Genomic DNA, 17,300 nt, shown 5'->3' with positions numbered 1-17,300 from the left:
GAAACTGAAATCTGAGGATCATAGTTTGAAGCCAGCCCAGGCAGAAAAGTCTAAAAGCCTCTTATCTCCAATTAGCCATCAAAAAAGCTGGAATTAGAGCTGTGCCTCAAGTGCCATCAGCCTTGAGTGAAAAAGCTAAAAGACAGTGTCAAGATTCTGCCCAATACCAGCACCAAAACACAAAAACAAAGGCTCAGAGGGCTGGGAATGTGACTTAGTGGTAGAGTGTTTTCCTAGCACGCATGAAGCCCTGGCTTTGATTCCTTGGTACCACATAAACAGAAAAGGCCAGAAGTGGTGCTGTGGTTCTCAAGTGGTAGAGTGCTAGCCTTGAGCAAAAAAAGCTCAGGGACAGTGCCCAGGCCCTGAGTTCAAGCCCCAGGACTGGCAAAAAAAAAAAGGTTCAGAGAAGTTAATGAAATTGTCTGAGGTTATACAAGTCACAAATGGCAGAGCCAGGTTTTGAACATCTCTTCTTCCTACACCTGTGCTCATTTCGCTGGCAATGCTATTGTGGTACAGCAGAACCAGCAAGCCAGTTGGAAACAGCTGCTGTGTGAATTGGGTGGCACCCAGGGCAGGTCTAGTGCAGTGGCTGAGGAAGGAGGGGAATTTGAGGGAGATCATGATAGAATTTGGGGAGACTTGGTGTCGACCTAAGTGTAGAGGCTAAGGGGAAGGTGGCAGGATGCAAGGGCATGAGGGACATGTGGGGACTGGAGAAAGGACAGTACACTGGGTGTTGACAGGCAGGAAGGAGACTTCTTGCCCAGAGACCCAGTCAGGAGCCAGGCTAGCCTGTGGGTGTTGATAAACTCATTTGGAACCAGGTAGGAGGCCAAAGCCAGGTGTAGGGCACCCATAGGTTGAGGCTAGAGGAGAGTAGGGACAATTGGAAGAGAACACTGTGTGGACACAGGAACAGATGGAATTGCTCCCCAGAGTCCAGTGCACTTGAGAGACCATGAGGAGGAGATGTAGACTCCGGGGAGCAGGGGCTGGAGACATGGAAGGGGAGGTAATGCTGACACACTCAGCACAGATCAAGAGGTGCTGGTCAGAGGATGAGGAGGCAACTTTCTCCTCCCAGCCATGGAGTGTGAGTTCACTGCACTTCACACTGCATTTCAGGCAAGACTGAACTTGATGCTTAGTTATCCCTGCCCAATGAGCCAGAGACAGTTGTTTTTTTTTTTAACCTTTTAATAAAATTAACAAATAAATATTCTAAACCATGGAGGCTACAGGGACAAAGAGTAGAAATTAAAGACAGTCTTCTTACTCAGAACCTCCCTGGAGGGAAGAAGAGACTGTAGGCTGGTGTGGAGCTAGACTGCTGGCCTGGGGGAGGGGAGTGATGGCGGAAGGGGTGTGGTCTGGGCTCCTGCAACCTGCCCCTCTCAGTGTGGCAAAAGAAAAGGAGGGGTTGGTCAAAGAACAAAAGCCCCTACAAGAGGTATCCCAGTGGCCCACAGGAGTGAAGGGGTAAAGGGAAAGCTAAGCTATAAGATGGGTGTGGAAGGGAGAGTGGTGGCTATACGGGGACTCTGAAGCAGTGGGTTGGTGGGGTGGGGGAGAGATGGGCTTCAGGTGGCTCTTGGTCCATGGCTGCTCACTCTCGGACATAGACCCTGGTGCACACAACGTCGTTTGCCGTCATGGTCTGGAAGGACGGAAGTAGTTGTTAGCCTGCTAGGCACATGGACTTGAGGGAGACATGGCTCTTGACTTCAGGGGAGAAGAGTTGCATGGAGGCATACAGCTTGGACTCCAAGTCCAAACAGGAAGGAACTGGGCTTTGTGGTAGAGTGCTTGCCTAGCATGCATGAAGCCCTGGTACCTCAGTACCACATAAACAGGAAAAGCCAGAAGTGGCACTGTAGTTCAAGTGGTAGAGTGCCAACCTTGAGGAAATGAAGCTCAGGGACAGTGCTCAGGCCCTGAGTTCAAGCTCCAGGACTGGCAAAAAAAAAAAAAAAAACAACCAAAAAACAAAAAACCCAAACCAAAACAAACAAACAACAACAAAAAGCAACAAAAACAAGAAGAAACTGGTCCAAGAATGTCCAAGTATCATTGGTAGGAGACAGCAATCAAGAAGCCCACTCTTTTGGCCGGGCCAAGGATGTCTCCCAGTGTGTGTCTGAACCACACAAAAAGGACCCCATTTCTTTTCTTTTTTTGTATTTTTAGTGTTACTAGGGATTGAACTCAGGGCTTTGCATTTACTAGGCTAATGTTCTCCCAATGGAGCCAGTCCTTACAGTTTTCAGATAGGGGCTCATGCTTTTCTCTGGGATAGCCTCAGACCTCAATCCTCTTATCTCCATTCTCCCCTCCCCCCAGTCCTGGGGCTTGAACTCAGGGTCTAGGCACTGTCCCTGAGCTTCTTTTGCTCAAGGCTAGCACTCTACCACTTGAGCCAGTGTGCCACTGCTGGCTTTCTTGTTTATGTAGTACTGAGGACTCGAACCCAGGGCTTCATGCATGCTAGGCAAGCACTCTACCACTAAGCCACATTCCCAGCCCAGGGACACCATTTCTAATTCACACTGTATGGGATATGGATGGCTTAGTCTTATCTAGTTGGCTGATCAGGGGGAAGGGAAGACCAGCCATGGCTGCTCTTGAGTCTCCTGCACCCTGGATCCTCCCAGATAAACAGCAAAGGTAGCAGAGATTTGCTAGTGGCTAGGAATAGGTAGGACTCACCAGGATCAGCTCTCCATCATTGGTCAGTTCTCTGGTCCAGGAGGTCTTGGGGCCCTCTCCCTTCAGAAGCCTCTGCTCACAGACCATTTTGTTCTCACTCTCCCATTTCACCAGGCTCTATAAGGGAGAGGGGGCCAGGTGAGCTGAAACCATCATGGAGGCCAAGCAAATGAGTGGGATAAGGAACAGACAGGCGCTATTTCTCAGGGACTTCATAGGACATAGAGAAAATCATGTAGGAAAGCTGGATGAACAGTGGCATGTGGGAGGCAGGGTAGTAGATGTTAGGACCTGGAGGGAAGCTTCCTGGCACTCACCTTGCAGGGTCTCCCATCCACAGTCTGCTCCTCAAACTCCTCCCCAATCTTGAAGTTAATCTCTGTGGTACGCACAGCAGTAGAGGTTTTGATGTAGAAAGTGTCCCCTTCCTGCTTGATCTCCACTGCTGGCTTGGATGCTGCAGCCACGGCGATCTTCCTCAACATGATGTTCACCCCTATGGGGAAAGGAGGGGACACCTGTCTCACACTCTGCCTATGAGATAGCTTGAATAGGCCTACCTGTGCTGCCATTGGCAGCAGCAAAGAACCTAGAATGAGATACAGGTGTGAAAGGTTTAGGGAGGCGGGGCACAGAGTCCTGTCCCCTGGAAGTTCTGTTCCTGACTATGGTCCCGCCTCTGATGAATCATCAGATGGCTAGGGTTTAAGCCCAGCTCCTCACCCCCAGAATTCTCAGGGACATCCCCCATCCCCCTACCCAACAAAGTTCTGCTTCAGGCTCATCATGGCTCCTCTTACCTCAGTTTAGGCTTTCCTCTATCCTGGCTCGAGAAGTTTAATCACTAGGTCTTTCCTTATGCCCATGTGCAGGGCACACCTGGAAAGTAGAGGCTAATTCCTTCTCTGCCCTAGCTCTCTGGTGCTAGGCAGGTGTTCATTTCCCAATCTCCACCCATCCCCTCAAGCAAGGAGCAGGATTCTCAACAGAAAGAGATAAGTAGTTGTTTCTTTCTCTCTCTCTCTTTTTTTTTTTATTTTTGTTGGTCTTGGGGCTTGAACTCTGGGCCTCCGTACTATCCTTCAGCCCTTCAGCTCAAGGCGAGTGCTCTACTACTTGAGCCACACCGCCACTTCCAGTTTTTAGTGGTTTATTGGAGATAAGAGTCTCATAGACTTTCTCGCTTGGGCTGGCTTTGAACCGAGATCCTCAAATCTCAGCCTCCTGAATAGCTAGGATTATAGGCGTGAGCCACCAACGCCTGGCAAGTAGTTGTTTCTGTAGAATAGCAAGGAGCCTGGGGAAGCCAGAGGCCCTGGAGTCAAATCCAGTAGGCTGTGATTTCCTCCTGTCCTAAGCCCCCTTCCAGAGTGGATGATCTTGGGCAAATGGCATAAACTCTCCGAGCCTCAGAGGTACAGGTACAACAGAAACACTTCAAACTTACTGAATGAAATATGTATTTAGAACCTAGAATTCAGTGCCTGGCACACCTTTAAATTTTCAGAAAATTAGTAACTATTGTCATTGTTGATACTATTTTCACTACTTAAAAAGAGAAAAAGAGCTGGGCACAGACAGCTCATGCCTGTAATCCTAGCTACTCAGGAGGCTGAGATCTGAGGATCGTGGTTCAAAGCCAGCCCAGTCAGGAAAGTCTGTGAGATTCTTTTTTTTTTTTTTTTTTTTTTGGGGGGGGGGCCTGGTAGTGGGGCCTGAACTCTGGGCCTGGGCGCTGTCCCTCAGCTCTTCAGCTCAAGGCTAGCGCTCCACCACTTGAGCCACAGTGCTACTTCTGGCTTTTTTCTTTTTTCTTATGTGGTGCTGAGGAATCAAACCCAGGGCCTCATGCATGCAAAGCAAGCGCTCTACTACTGAGCCACCTTCCCAGCCCCTGTGAGATTCTTATATCCAACTAATCATCAGAAAACCAGAAGTGGCACTGTGGCACAAGTGATAAGAGTGCTAGCCTTGAGCTGAAGAGCTCAGGGAGAGTGACCAGAGTTCAAGCCCCATGACTGACCAAAACAAAAGAGAAAGAGAGAGAGAGAGAGAGAGAGAGAGAGAGCTGGGAATGTGGCTTAGTGGTAGAGTGCTTGCGTAGCATGCATGAAGCCCTGGGTTCGGTTCTCTCAGTACCACATAAACAGAAAAGGCTGGAAGTGGTGCTGTGGTTAAGTGGTAGAGTGCTAACCTTGAGCAAAAGAAGCTCAGGGACAGTGCCCAGATCCCGAGTTCAAGCCCCAGGGCTGCCCCCACCCCCCCAAAAAAAAAAGTGAGAAAGAGCCGGCAGCTGAGATCTGAGGATTGCGGTTTGAAGCCAGCCTGAGCATAAAAGTCTGTTAAGACTTTTTTTTTGTCAGTCATGGAGCTTGAGTTTAGGGCCTGGGCACTGTCCCTGAGCTCTTTTGCTCAGTGCTAGCATTCTATACTTTAAAGCCACAACTCCACTCTGGTTTTTGAGTGGTTAGCAGGAGATAAAAGTCTCACGGGGACTTTTCTGCCTGGGCTGACTTTGAACCGCGATCCTTAGATCTCAGCCTCCTGAGTAGCTAGGATTACAGGCGTGAGCACCAGTGCAGGGCTGTGAGACTCATCTACAAGTGACTACTCCAAAACCAACTCAAAGTGGAACAGTGCCCAGGCCCTGAGTTCAAGCTCCATGACCACTACCGCCACCAACAAAAGTGAAAAAGAAAGAAAAAGTTCACACTATGGCTCACCAGCCCATCTAGAAGGTTCTTATGCCCCTCTCCTTCCTTCCTTCCTTCCTTCCTTCCTTCCCTCTCTCTCTCTGAGATTTTTCTAAGTAGGGCTAGCTTTACATACATCAGGTAATAAGAACATTTCCTTCCTTTTGCATCGTATAATCCGTTCCCTTATTCTCTCTTATTCCCTCCCTCTCATCTTGCCCACGAGTTGCGTGTTCCACTCTCATCAGTGTCCAGTGCAGCCAGTGGGCTCCGCTGCTGCACGCTTTCACCCATTTTCCACTGATTCTGTGCCCTCTCCCCACCCCTCTCTTTTCAAGGGAACTCTGTCCTGCCCTGAGAAGAGAGAAGGAACAGCCACTTCAATCAGACTCTGTGGCTTCAGTCTCTGGATAACCCCCATGCCTTTTCCCAGCTTAGACCCCTTCTTTGCTTCCAGTTATGAAGAGTAGGCAAAAGGATTGGCATCTCTCTGCCAGGAAAAGCAAAAGGAAGATCTTCTGGCCAGCCAGGTTGTCTATGCCCCACCTCCCCAACCCTGGTACAATAAGAGAAGGGAGGAGGGTTGAGCTGGCTAGCCTCCTGGACCTCCTGCAGGTCTGGGTTCCTAGAGGAACAAACCCTCATTTCCCTCAGCACCCAAGCAGAATCACCCTATTCCACACAGAAGGGAAAGGGAAGAAGTCTTGCCACTCAGGAGCCCTGGAATCCCAGTTCTAGGCTGCTGATCTAAGTCCAGGGAGAAATACCTGAGAGCTCCAAGCCCATTGGATTTGTTAGGAGACATACTTCACCCTATCTTCTTGGATAAAGAAGCCACTTCACTCTGCCTACCTGGGAAGTCCATCTTGTTATCTAACAACCATCTTTCCAGTAATAGGAACAGAAAGACGCAGTGTGATTCATGGCTCTCACACCAGAGGGAATAAATAACCCCCATTACTGAGCACTCCCCACCAGATGGGACCCAGGAATAGGATCAGGGGAAAGAAGGGACTGAGGTGTCTGCAGAGGCAAGACTGGGTTCAGAGAATACATCTTCTAGCCAGTCCCTGGTGCCTGTGGAGCTGGAGGCCTGGCTCAGAGGCTTTGGCTGACTCAGGACAGTGTTTATCTACTGGGTCTGTTTTCAATCTGCCCCTTAGCAGGGCATGGGGAGGGCACGTGGCTCTGAGAGACCCTGCAGAGAGAACAAACAGCCTGAAGACAGAAAGTGGAGTTGGCTCTTACTCTCCAGCTGGGGTCTGGGGGTGTGCCAGGCAACCACCTCAGGGCAGAATCCAGAACAGCTGGAAAAGGGAGTGGCAATAGACTTCCTAAAAGGAAAATTTTCTACCCTTTCATCTCTTTTTTCAGCAAGGGCAGAGCAAGGAAGATTCACATGATTGTAAGAAGTAATGTGGTTAGATGACAGGTAAAACAAGCAAAGACCAAAATCCCTGCTCCCTCACTGCACTCTTTTTAGGTCCAGACTTATTCTACAGACCCCTTATTTTTCCAAGCACACACACACACAAAGGCATGCATACACTCATGCACAAGTGTGCTCAGCCATAGTTAGGCTTGGGCTGTTCCCATTTGTTGAGGTCTATAACTATTTCTTCCCAAATGTCTCCCCAGTCACTAAATCCTGGCACTTTCCTCTTCACCAGACCCTCTAGCCCAGTTCCACCCCAGGAGGCAGCAATAGGTGGGCCAAGAAAGTTAGAAGCACAAAAGGTAATCTGGATGGATTCAGTGCCCCCCCCCCCTACCCGGCCCCATCCCCACACAACCACTGGGCTGCAGCTGGTCTTTGGCTGTAAAGGGAGGCAGGAACCCAGGCTTTTGGAAATTAAAGAATTGGGGTTTCACACAAAGACATTTGTTGAAATCCAAGAAAGTGATAATTATCCAGAGTGACTTTAGGACTCTGGAGCTGCTTGCAGTAGGAAAATATTTGTCTGACAAATGGGGGGAAGGGGGGTGAGAAGAAAATGGAAATTGCAGAAGAGGGAAGGAGCGGGCCCAAGGGATGCTTCAGCTTTGGACCACCTGGTGGGGAGACCTGGGCTAGAGGGTAAAGACCCCGTCCCTGGGATTAGGCTACTGCTGGAGGAATAGGAAGAAAGTTGGAATGTCTCCTAAGGGATCAGCCGAGGAAACACCTAGGTTCATGGCGTGGATGTAGAAGCTTTCCCAGCAGCAGTGTCTAAACTGCAGAGAGAGCCAGGTGCCCTGATCAGCGGGTCCAGGCTCTGAGACGGGCCATCCTGCTCCTAAGACCAACCTCGTGCTTCTGGTTTCTACTTGATTCACAGGCTCTGAGTCGCCGCTAGAGCCGGCTCTGGTGGGCGCTCCATTAGAAAAATCAGATTTTAGGGGTCCAGCTCCAGTGTTTCGGGACGAACGTCCCGTCCATTTCTCTGTCTGTAGATACAGGCTCCAATACCCCCACCCCCACCCCGATGATTTGGTCTCGAGTTTCTTTCTTTTCCCTACCTCCCCATCCCCAAGGATTCTAGCATCCCCTAGCCCCTCCTGGGCGCTCCAACCCCTCCTTACCCAGCTCTAAGAGCAATTCCTCGAACTGTTCGGATTTGAGGATTTTCCAGTTTCCAGAAAAGTTGGGCATAGTGGCGGTGTGGGTGGTGGTTCCCTTAGGTTCCTCGGCTAGAGCACTGGACACTGAGTCCTTTAGTCGAAAATTACTCTGCTGCTGCCTTTGCAGGATCTTGAGATTCAGGAACCAAGACACGTTGGAGGACAACCCCAAAATTGGCTTGGGCTCCCGCGCGGGCAGTTTTTATACCAGGAGCTGGCCCGCCCCGGCCCAGGAGCGGGGTGGCCCCGCCTCCCGCTCCGCCTCCGTACCCCACCTGGGGGTCTCCTCGGAGTCCCTCCAACCCAGTCTCTGGTTCTAGTCCTGTATGTGAGCCTAAGGGTCTCTGGGAGCCAAGACAGCCTTCTCTCATGCCAATGGGTGGCTGGGGAACCGGATAGGTCGCGCGCCCTCGAATTGCGCCTTTGGAGAGAGGAGGGGGCGGGCGCCAGGCCTGGGGCCCCGAGGCTGGATCTCACGTCTTGCAGGGTGAACCACGGGGATCACGTTTTGCCAACCCCCTACTAGTCCCCAGCCTGACTCGGTGCATCGGAGTCCTGGCTGGGGGGGGGGGGTGTGGGCAGGTTTGAACCCACTAGAGTGAACCCCAGATCTAGATAGCGCCGAAGCCGAGCCCCGACTCCACGGGCACCGGAACCGGATCCGACAGCTCCGAACTCATAGAGAAACCGCGGAACCCCGGCGTGGTGGGGTCCGAACACGGGGCAATGGCGCCCCCTCCTGGGATGATTCCGAGGCTGAGAGGGGAGGTGCACCCCACCCCTAGCCCCCCAACACCCGGCCCGGCTTAGGGTTCGGGTGGTGGTCTCCGTGGATCCTAGAAAAGAACCGTTGGCAACTCATTTCACTCACTAAAGGCACCGGGCGGACATGGAAGGGTTAAGCCGGAGCCCGGAGGGCGCGAGGCTGGGGAGGGCAGAGGTCACTGCCGATCGCTTGACCCGACTCTTTATTGAGGCGCTTTCCCCGGCCCGGCTCCGGGGGGCGGGGCGGGGCAGGACGTGGAGCTCCGCGCGCCACCACCGGGGTGGGGGAGGCTGAGCGCCCCGAGAGCGAGCAGAGCGGGGTCTCAGGTGTCGCCATCCTGAGCTGTAAAACCGGCGGGAGGAGCGGCTTTGAAGTGGAACATGAAAAGGGGGGGTAGGGCCCAGCCTCCCGCTGAGCCCCGAGTGGGGGATGAACCGGACCCAATGGAGATGGGGGGGTCCCGGGGCAGAGAAATAGGAATGGAGGTCGGCGGCGGCGGGCCGTGGAGACCCGATGCCGGAAACCGCAGAGGATGGAATGCGGTGCGGGAGCGGAGAGCCGTCCCCGCCTGTCAGCACCGAGGGGCTCGGCGGCGCACGTGGCCCAGCGGCTCGCCCCGCACCCCGCACTCCCTACCCACAGAGGCTGGGCACCCTCCGGGCGGGCCGGGCGCCCATCCTAGCCCTCATCCGAGGAGGGGGGCGGGGGCCCTCGGCGGAGCTGGGCCTAGAGGAGGGGAGGGACTGCAAGATGACCCTCGGACACTGCCGGGGTCAGGCCTCTGAGCTAAGGGAAATCTCTGAATCATGGGGTGGGTAGCAAAGGAAGGCAGCTGGGCTGGCTGCAGCCGGCGGGAGAGAGGTTATAGCGCAGAAAAGTGCTTGGAGATGGGGCCCCACCCAGCAGCAGGCAACCAACTAGCAAGTTGAAAAAGGGCGCTGGGCTTCAGGCTCCAGGATTTGGGAGAATGTGACCTGGAGGCCTGGGCTTCCGGAAGGGGCATGGAGAGCGGCAGCTTTGGGACCACCGTGTGGCAGGGGAAGGAAGGGGGCTGTGGGGAGAGCTCGCGGCCCGGGGCTGCAGGCGCGGCGAAGCTCCTCCTCCACTCCCCCGGCTCCGCGTCGCTGTAGGTAATGGGAGAGGGATTAGGCTCTGACAGTGAAATCCGGCTCCAGGCCAAAGGGATGAAGAGAGACTGGAGGAGGGAACAGGACGGAAACTCCCACTTCTCCAACCTGGGTCGTTATGTCCTCCACTCCAGCCCTCTGGAGCCCCTACCCCCGAAAAATCCAGTCTCCTGCTCAGACTTAGTGAAAAGGGCCGGAGCACATGCCTGCGCCTTTGGACCAAGTGGTTAAAACCTCACTCCAGGGCTGGTTATCAGGATGGAGGGCACCCAGCCCTGGGAGAAACGTGATTTGGTTCTCTGATGCTAGAGCAGGGGAAGCACAGGTCCCGCAGCTTAGCCAAGAGTACTAGGGAGGCTGGAGCCGAGAGGGGGTTCCCTGAGGTGGGGGCCACCCCCCCTTACTTCCCCACTCCCCACATCAGCCAACCGGGCAAGATTTCCAAAGAGACAGAAGTAAGACAAAGGGAAGTGGGGCTGGAAGAGGAATTCTTTCCAGATGTGTTTGCGGTTTGGCAGCTCTGGGCCTGAGCTCAGGCCCCCAGCACCCCAACCCTGGCTGAGGAAGGAGGGTGAGGGTCGGAGCAGCTGACTAACGGGGAGGGGGCGGGTGGAGGGGCTCTGGAGAGATGCTCTGGAAGTTCCCAGGACACTGAAGGGTGGGAGATGAGAGGGGGCTAACCGGAAGATTGGGGGGGGGGGGTCCTAGGGGCAAGGGGCAGGACTAGAGGCCCAGGCGATGGGGAGGAGTTTCGCCAACATTAGCCACTCAGTCACAAACAACTGGCTTTAATTTCCCGCTGGGATCAATAAGGAGAAAGAATTTCCCAGTGTCGCTGGCCTTTTAATTATGACCAAATCTGCTGCAGATCTGCCCGGGGCGACCCCTTCCCCCTTCCTAGGGGGTCTTGATTATAACCCTCTTGGGGCTCCCCCAGGAATTTGGAGACTCAAGTGGGGGAAGGGTGCCAAGTTGACGAGAAAAGCTAGGGGAGCTGAGGCAAGATGGGGGTTGGGTGGACTAAGATTATACAGACAACTCTGGGATAGTTAGGAAGACTCTGGAGCTTTGTTCCCTTGTAGTGTAAAGGAGGAAAGTGGCTGGTTTTGCAACAGCAGGAATGAAGATGGGTAGGGCCCAGCTGTGTGCACAATTGAGGGGTGCAGGGATTGGAAGGGTAGACACCCCTACCATTCTCTGTCACTTCCTGGAGGTTGAATGTGGTGGGAGGGGTGAGCTCACAGTCCAGCACAGGGGACTCATGAAGGTCCCACCCTCGCCCCCAACCAGGATCAGGGGGATTCTCTAGCCAATGTCAGCACTCATGGAGAACCTCACCCCATGCAGTATTATTGCCTCTACTGGGTCAGAGAGTTTGTTGGCTGGAACTCAGAAATGAAAGCCAGGCGGGGCTGGACACCTGGGGTTCTGCTGCTCAGCAGAGAGGGCCAGGAAAGAAGTTAGGACTTGTACAGAAGGTGGGGTGGTCTGAGAGCAGAAGAGGAACTGGGAGATGCTGGGCCAGGCTGTTGCATTTCCTAACACCCCACCCCACCCCCACTCCTCGGGGTTCGGAGCACACATCTTGCCTCACAGACTGCTCCACCCTCGGTGCAGAGGGGAGCTCTGTATCCTTGCCCTGTGCCAAGCTGGGATACAGCTTTCTGGAATGTGTGAAGGCCAGGCTCTGATGCCCCCCCCCCCCACTCCCCACCCCCTGGCAAAAGAAACTACCATTGCAGCAGAATAGATGGAAATTAAAAGATACAAAAAGCTTATAGCAACGTAAGTGCAAGCTGGGAGACCGGATCCAAAACAGAAAGGAAGCAATCTATTTCCCAGAAGCACCTGAGTGCAAAGGAGAGACTCAGAACTGGAGAAGGTGGAAGAAGTCTTAGTGGACCGACCAGAGGAGAGAAGCTCCACCCAAAGCTATGGATGACGGTGACCCCCCAGGGCTGGCCTAGGGTGTGGCAGAGGGAACAGGTGTGGCCCAGCAGGGTCTGGACCGCAGCCTGGGAAGCTGACTGGCTGCGAATGGAGGGGTTGCAGTCAGACTAGATAGGGTCTGTTCAGCACCCAGGCAGTGCCTCTGTTGTTCTTGGCTCTGCTATTCTGTTCCCAGCTCCAGCTACCAACGCTGTCCTTAGGGCTAGGCTGGGCTGGCTCAACCAGGGAGGGGGGAGGGAAGAGGGAGGAAGGAGGTGGAGATGCACTGGCTGAGGACGTGTCTGGACTGAGGCTCAGTCCCCGGGATGGAGATGACTATGACCTGGAGCTAAACTCTGGCTTTGTTTCCAGAGCCGGACCCCTCTGCCACTTCCCTTGCACTTTCCCAAACCTTGGGGAAGGGCACTGCTGTAGCCTTGGCAAGTCTGGCTGGGGCTGGTGGTATCTGGGGAAAGTGGCCAGCTCTGGAAGACACCCTGCAGCTCAGTCTCCAGCCCTGCTGCTTTCCTGAGGGCACTGGGGCCACATTCCTGAGGCTACCACCTCTACTGCTCTCTAAGAGGGGGAGTGGAGAGTGGGGATCAGGGACCCTACCCCTCCAAGCCAAAAATAAGTTCTGCAACTTCTGGAGGAAGAGATGAGGAAGAGGGATGAAGGTTGGTGGGCATTGAGCCAGATAACCAAACTCTGGGATAAAAGAGGAAAGAAGTCAGAAGTCCCAGAGAAGAAGGGACTAAGGGGGCTTGAGGTTCTGGGTGGGAACCAAAGGGGCTACTGGACTCACTGTCCTTGGAGCTGGCTAGGAGGGGCTGATGCGTCAGCCTCTGGAAGGTAAAACAGGGCTTCTTGGGGGCCCCATTCCCTTTTGTCATAAACCCCCAAATGCAGTTGTTTTCTGTAGACAATGGACCAAGTTTCCTGGGCCCATGGAAACCAGCTGCCCTGGTGGCTCCAAGGATGCTGGAGTTCCCAGTTTCCCAAACCCAAGGCCCTTCCTTCTGCCCTGCCAGATCCAGTGGCCCCATGTCCTTTCCTTGGGATCAATGGCTGGACCCTACACAGACTGTCAAGATGCAGAGGGGATTTGAGCAGAATTAAGGAGCCGACTCAAATTTCTGGTCCCACTCTTGCTATCTTGAACTGGCAAGGATAAAAAGGGATACAAGAGTTCAGAGTCTGATCTGAACAAGGCTAGGGTCTTGTCCTTCTCATGACCCCCACTCCTAACCCCTCCTTCTAAAGAGCTAGAGAAATGGGCAGGCAGGCTGGAGGTTGGGAGAGGCCCCAGACTGACCTAGACCTAATAGCTTTCTCCAGGCAGCACGAACAAAATGGGAAAAAGATGTGTGAGGTGGGAAGCTCTGATTTCCTTTCCCCTGCAGGCATGAGCTCTGGAAAATGTCAGCTGTCAAAGAGGCTGAACAATCTCCCCGCCTCCCTGGCTCTCCTCTCAGCCGCCAGGGCCCCCAGCCTGTCTGGACTGCAAAGGCCACTTCAGAGGATGCACATGGCCCTGATGGAGTCCCCAACCTCCCCCTTCGGGGGATACCTCTATCAATCTGGGCAGAGCCATCTAGGCAGGAGCTTTGGAACTCAGAGATCCGCGGGAACATGTCTGGGGGTAGGGGATCAAAGAAGCCAGCAGTTCCTAATTTCACAGCTGCCAGCCTCCCACATGGTCTCATGCCTCCTAAATCCCAGAGCTCAGAGACAGGGAGCGCCAGGCTTTCGTATGATCTGGATTGCTGGTTAGTCTTCCCACTGGCCTAGAGACAGAGCCATCCCGGGGCCTGGACACTCACCAGGATCAGTGCTCACCAGTGCTGCTCGTGGGACACTGGTAGTCTCTGTGGGCTGAATCTCCTCAGAAACTCCCTCACCTCCAGGGACTACGTTCCAGGAGCATAAGAGAATTGGTTCCAGCTGGGAGGAGGCAGCTTGGAGTGAAGACAGAGTGTATGTGTGCACACAGGCATGTCTGTGTGCCTAGCGTAAGAGCAACCCCCTTTTCCCTGGTCTTTGTCCCCTTTTCTCTTCCGCTCCACCCTCTCACACTTCAGGAAACCTTCAAACCTTCTCAAGGATTATTCACTCTGCCAACCAGGCCTGGGTCTAGAGCTGCCAGGCTGGATTCTCTGCCTCCTTGGATTCTGGGTGTTGCTCAGTTCCCTCCCAGCTCCCAGGGCAAGGGCAGTCATTTACTTCTTCCTCCTTCGGTTATGATTTAGATCCTTCTCATGGAATCTATCCAAAGAAGCAACCAAGCAGGATTTCAACTAAGCAGGATGGAAGTATGTGAGGTGGCCTTTGGGGTGCTACTCTAGCCTAGGGTTGCTGTGTTGCTTGGTGCTGACAGGTCAGGCCAAGGTCATACACCATCCTGGAAACAGTATTTGCTCTGGACCTGGGCCCTCTAACCATGCAAAAGCTTTCTATGAGCTGTCCTAGGCCTGTGACACCAAAGCTTTGTTCTTAAGCACTTGAGAATGGAATCTGCTTGGGCCTGGAAGAGGATCAAGTTGTGCTTGTTTTTCCACACCAAAATACTCGAAATACCTTCTCCCTCTGCACCATCTCCCACCTCTCCCCAAATCCTAAGTATCACATACACTATCTCAAAAGAAAGCCAAGAGCCAGGTGCTGGTGGCTCACACCATGATCCTGGCTACTCAGGACGCTGAGATGGGAAGATCACAGTTCCAAGCCAGCTCAGGAGCCAGGTGCCAGTGGCTCATGCCAATAATCCTAGCAGTTCAGGAGGCTGAGATCTGAAGAGCGTAGTTCAAAGCCAGCCAGGGCAGCAAAGTCTGTGAGACTCTTATCTCCACTTAACCACCAGAAAACTGGAAGTGACACTGTGGTTCAAGTGGTAGAGTGCTCACCTTGAGGTGAAGAGCTCAAGGGGCTTGAACTCTGGGCCTGAGCGCTGTCCCTCAGCTCTTTAGCTCAAGGCTAGTGCTCTACCTCCTGAGTTACAGCGCCTCTTCCAGTTTCTGGTGGTTTATTGGATAAGAATTTCACAGAGCCGGGCGCTGGTGGCTCACGCCTGTAATCCTAGCTACTCAGAAGGCTGAGATCTGAGGATCGAGGTTCAAAGCCAGCCCGGGCAGGAGAGACCGTGAGACTCCTATCTCCAATAAACCACCAGAAAACCGGAAGTGGCGCTGTAGCTCAAGTGGTAGAGCGCTCGCCTTGAGCTGAAGAGCTGAGGGACAGCGCCCAGGCCCAGAGTTCAAGCCCCACGACCGACAAAAAAAAAAAAAAAAAAAAAAGAATTTCACAGACTTTCTTGCCCGGGCTGGCTTTGAACCCTGATCCACAGATCTCAGCCTCCTGAGTAGCTAGAATTACAGGTGTGAACCACCAGCACCCGGCTTCTGTGAAACTCTTACATCAGATAAACTACCAAAAAAGCCAGAAGTGGAGCTGGGGCTCAAGTGATAGAGCTCTACTAACCTTGAGCAAAAAGTTCAGAGACAGCATTTAAGCTCCAAGTTCAAGATCTATGACCAATAACAGCAACACAAAAGAAGCTCAGCTGGGCACCGGTGGCTCTCACCTGTAATCCTAGCTACTCAGGAGGCTGAGATCTGAGGATCAGGGTTCAAAGCCAGCCCGGGCAGGAACGTCCATGAAACTCTTATCTCCAAAAAGACCACTCAGAAAACCGGAAGTGGCACTGTGGCTCAAGTGGTAGAGCATTGCCTTGAGCTGAAGAGCTGAGGGAGAGCTCCCAGGCCCAGAGTTCAAGCCTCAAGACCGACAAAAAACTAAAATAAAATAAAAAATTCAGAAGCCAGCACTGGTGGCTCATGTCTATAATCCTAGCTACTCAGGAGGCTGAGATCTGAGGATTGCAGATCTTGTTTTGTTTTTCTTGGTCGTGGGGCCTGAACTCTGAGCTTGGGCACTGTCCCTCAGCTCTTCAGCTCAAGGTTAGCTCTTTACCATTTGAGCCACAGCACCACTTCCATGAGGATCGCAGTTCTAAGCCAGCCAGGGCAGGTAAGTCCATGAGACTCTTTTCTCCAATAAACTTAGCTGAAGTTGAAGTAGCGCTGTGGCTCTAGTTAGAGGCTTAGGGACAGTATGCAGGCCGTCAGCAGAGAGCTAATGGTGTCTGTAGTAAGGCCATGAGCTCTACACACACACACACACACACACACACACACACACACACACACACACACACACACACACACACACACACACACACACACACACACACACACACACACACACACACACACACACACACGAATAAAAAGGACAAAACCAGATGGGGTGGGCAAAGAGAAGACGCTGGCTGGGAAGTGGCTCAGTGGCAGAGTGCTTGCCTTGCATGCATGAGACCATGGGTTCAATTCCTCAGCACCACATAAGCAGAAAAAGCCGGAAGTGGCTTGAGCTAAAGAGCTGAGGGACAGCACCCAGGCCCAGAGTTCAGGCACCACAACCGACCAAAAAAAAAGATGCAACAAAAACCCGGTTCTCTACTCATCAGGGCATATGCATTCCCTGAGTTTCCTCTGGTAGGTCAAGACCAGCTCTGAGGAGGGCAGGAAGATCAAAGATGTCAGACTTGGATTAAGCTGTTGTTCATCACAAACCACACCACACCAAAGCCCCTCAGTGTATGTCAAGTTAAATCTGTCCCAAGGGCTGGGAAGGTGGCTCAGTGGTAGATAGCTTGCCTTGTATGCATGAGGCACTGGGTTCGATTCCTCAGCACCACATAAGCAAAAAGAAAAAAGCCAGAAGTGGCGCTGTGGCTCAAGTGGTAGAGCGCTAGCCTTGAGCTGAAGAGCTGAGGGACAGCGCCCAGGCCCAGAGTTCAGGCCCCACGACTGGACCCCAAAAATAATAAATAAATAAACAAATCTGTCCCAAATCATGTCGCTCCTCACTCCACTGACACCACACCCCTACCTAACCTCCACACAGGTTGTCTATTCTCATTCTCTCCTCAAGAGGACTCCTGCGTCAGTCCCTATCATTCCTCTGCCCAGATCCTGCTAGGCAGGTGGCTCCACCCCTTGAGCTATGTCCCAATCTTTTTAGCTCTAGATATTTTTAAGATCTCTTGCTTCTCCCCGACACTCCCCAGACTGGCCTTGGGCCACAATCCCTGCAAACTTACCCTACTGCAGACATATCCATCCTTTTATACTGTTGTCCTGATATCCAGGTCTTGTTTCTGTTTCCTTTGTGACGCTCACCTGCCTTCCCACTTCACTGATTCAGATTTCCATTGCTGCCCGTTCCACGGAGCTCTTCTCCAGTGCAGGTTCCATTCGGCTGCCAGCATCATCTTTGCAAAACACACATCTGTTCACATCTTTTCCCTGCTTTGAAATCCTTCAATGGCTTTGGATAGCACTTGCCACAGTGCACTGACAGTACTTTCCTGGTTCTTAGTTTTCAGGCTGCTGTATCAATTCAGGGGCAAAT

The 17,300-nt window shown here is 53.0% G+C and overlaps 1 protein-coding gene across 2 annotated transcripts; it reads right to left on the bottom strand.

Moving 5' to 3' along the window:
* Positions 1-1,201: 1,201 nt before the first annotated feature.
* On the bottom strand, positions 1,202-17,175 carry Crabp2 (cellular retinoic acid binding protein 2). Of its 2 annotated transcripts, none has more exons than XM_042682087.1 (4): positions 16,990-17,175; positions 3,030-3,208; positions 2,713-2,829; positions 1,202-1,663 (listed from the first exon to the last, which is right to left on the bottom strand). In XM_042682087.1, exons 2-4 carry the CDS (start codon positions 3,195-3,197, stop codon positions 1,613-1,615), a joined length of 336 nt encoding a protein of 111 aa, XP_042538021.1. In that variant the 5' UTR covers positions 3,198-3,208; positions 16,990-17,175; the 3' UTR covers positions 1,202-1,612. The 2 variants fall into 2 exon arrangements, with proteins under 2 accessions (XP_042538021.1, XP_042538020.1); XM_042682086.1 differs by lacking the exon at positions 16,990-17,175 and adding an exon at positions 7,968-8,166.
* Positions 17,176-17,300: the final 125 nt, after the last annotated feature.

This window comes from Dipodomys spectabilis, unplaced genomic scaffold, assembly GCF_019054845.1.
Source record: "Dipodomys spectabilis isolate Male_0828 unplaced genomic scaffold, ASM1905484v1 ptg000069l, whole genome shotgun sequence".
In the NCBI taxonomy this organism is placed as follows: Eukaryota; Metazoa; Chordata; class Mammalia; order Rodentia; family Heteromyidae; genus Dipodomys; species Dipodomys spectabilis.
The sequence above is the reverse complement of the archived record's forward strand: the minus strand, read 5'-3'. Positions and strand labels throughout refer to the sequence as shown.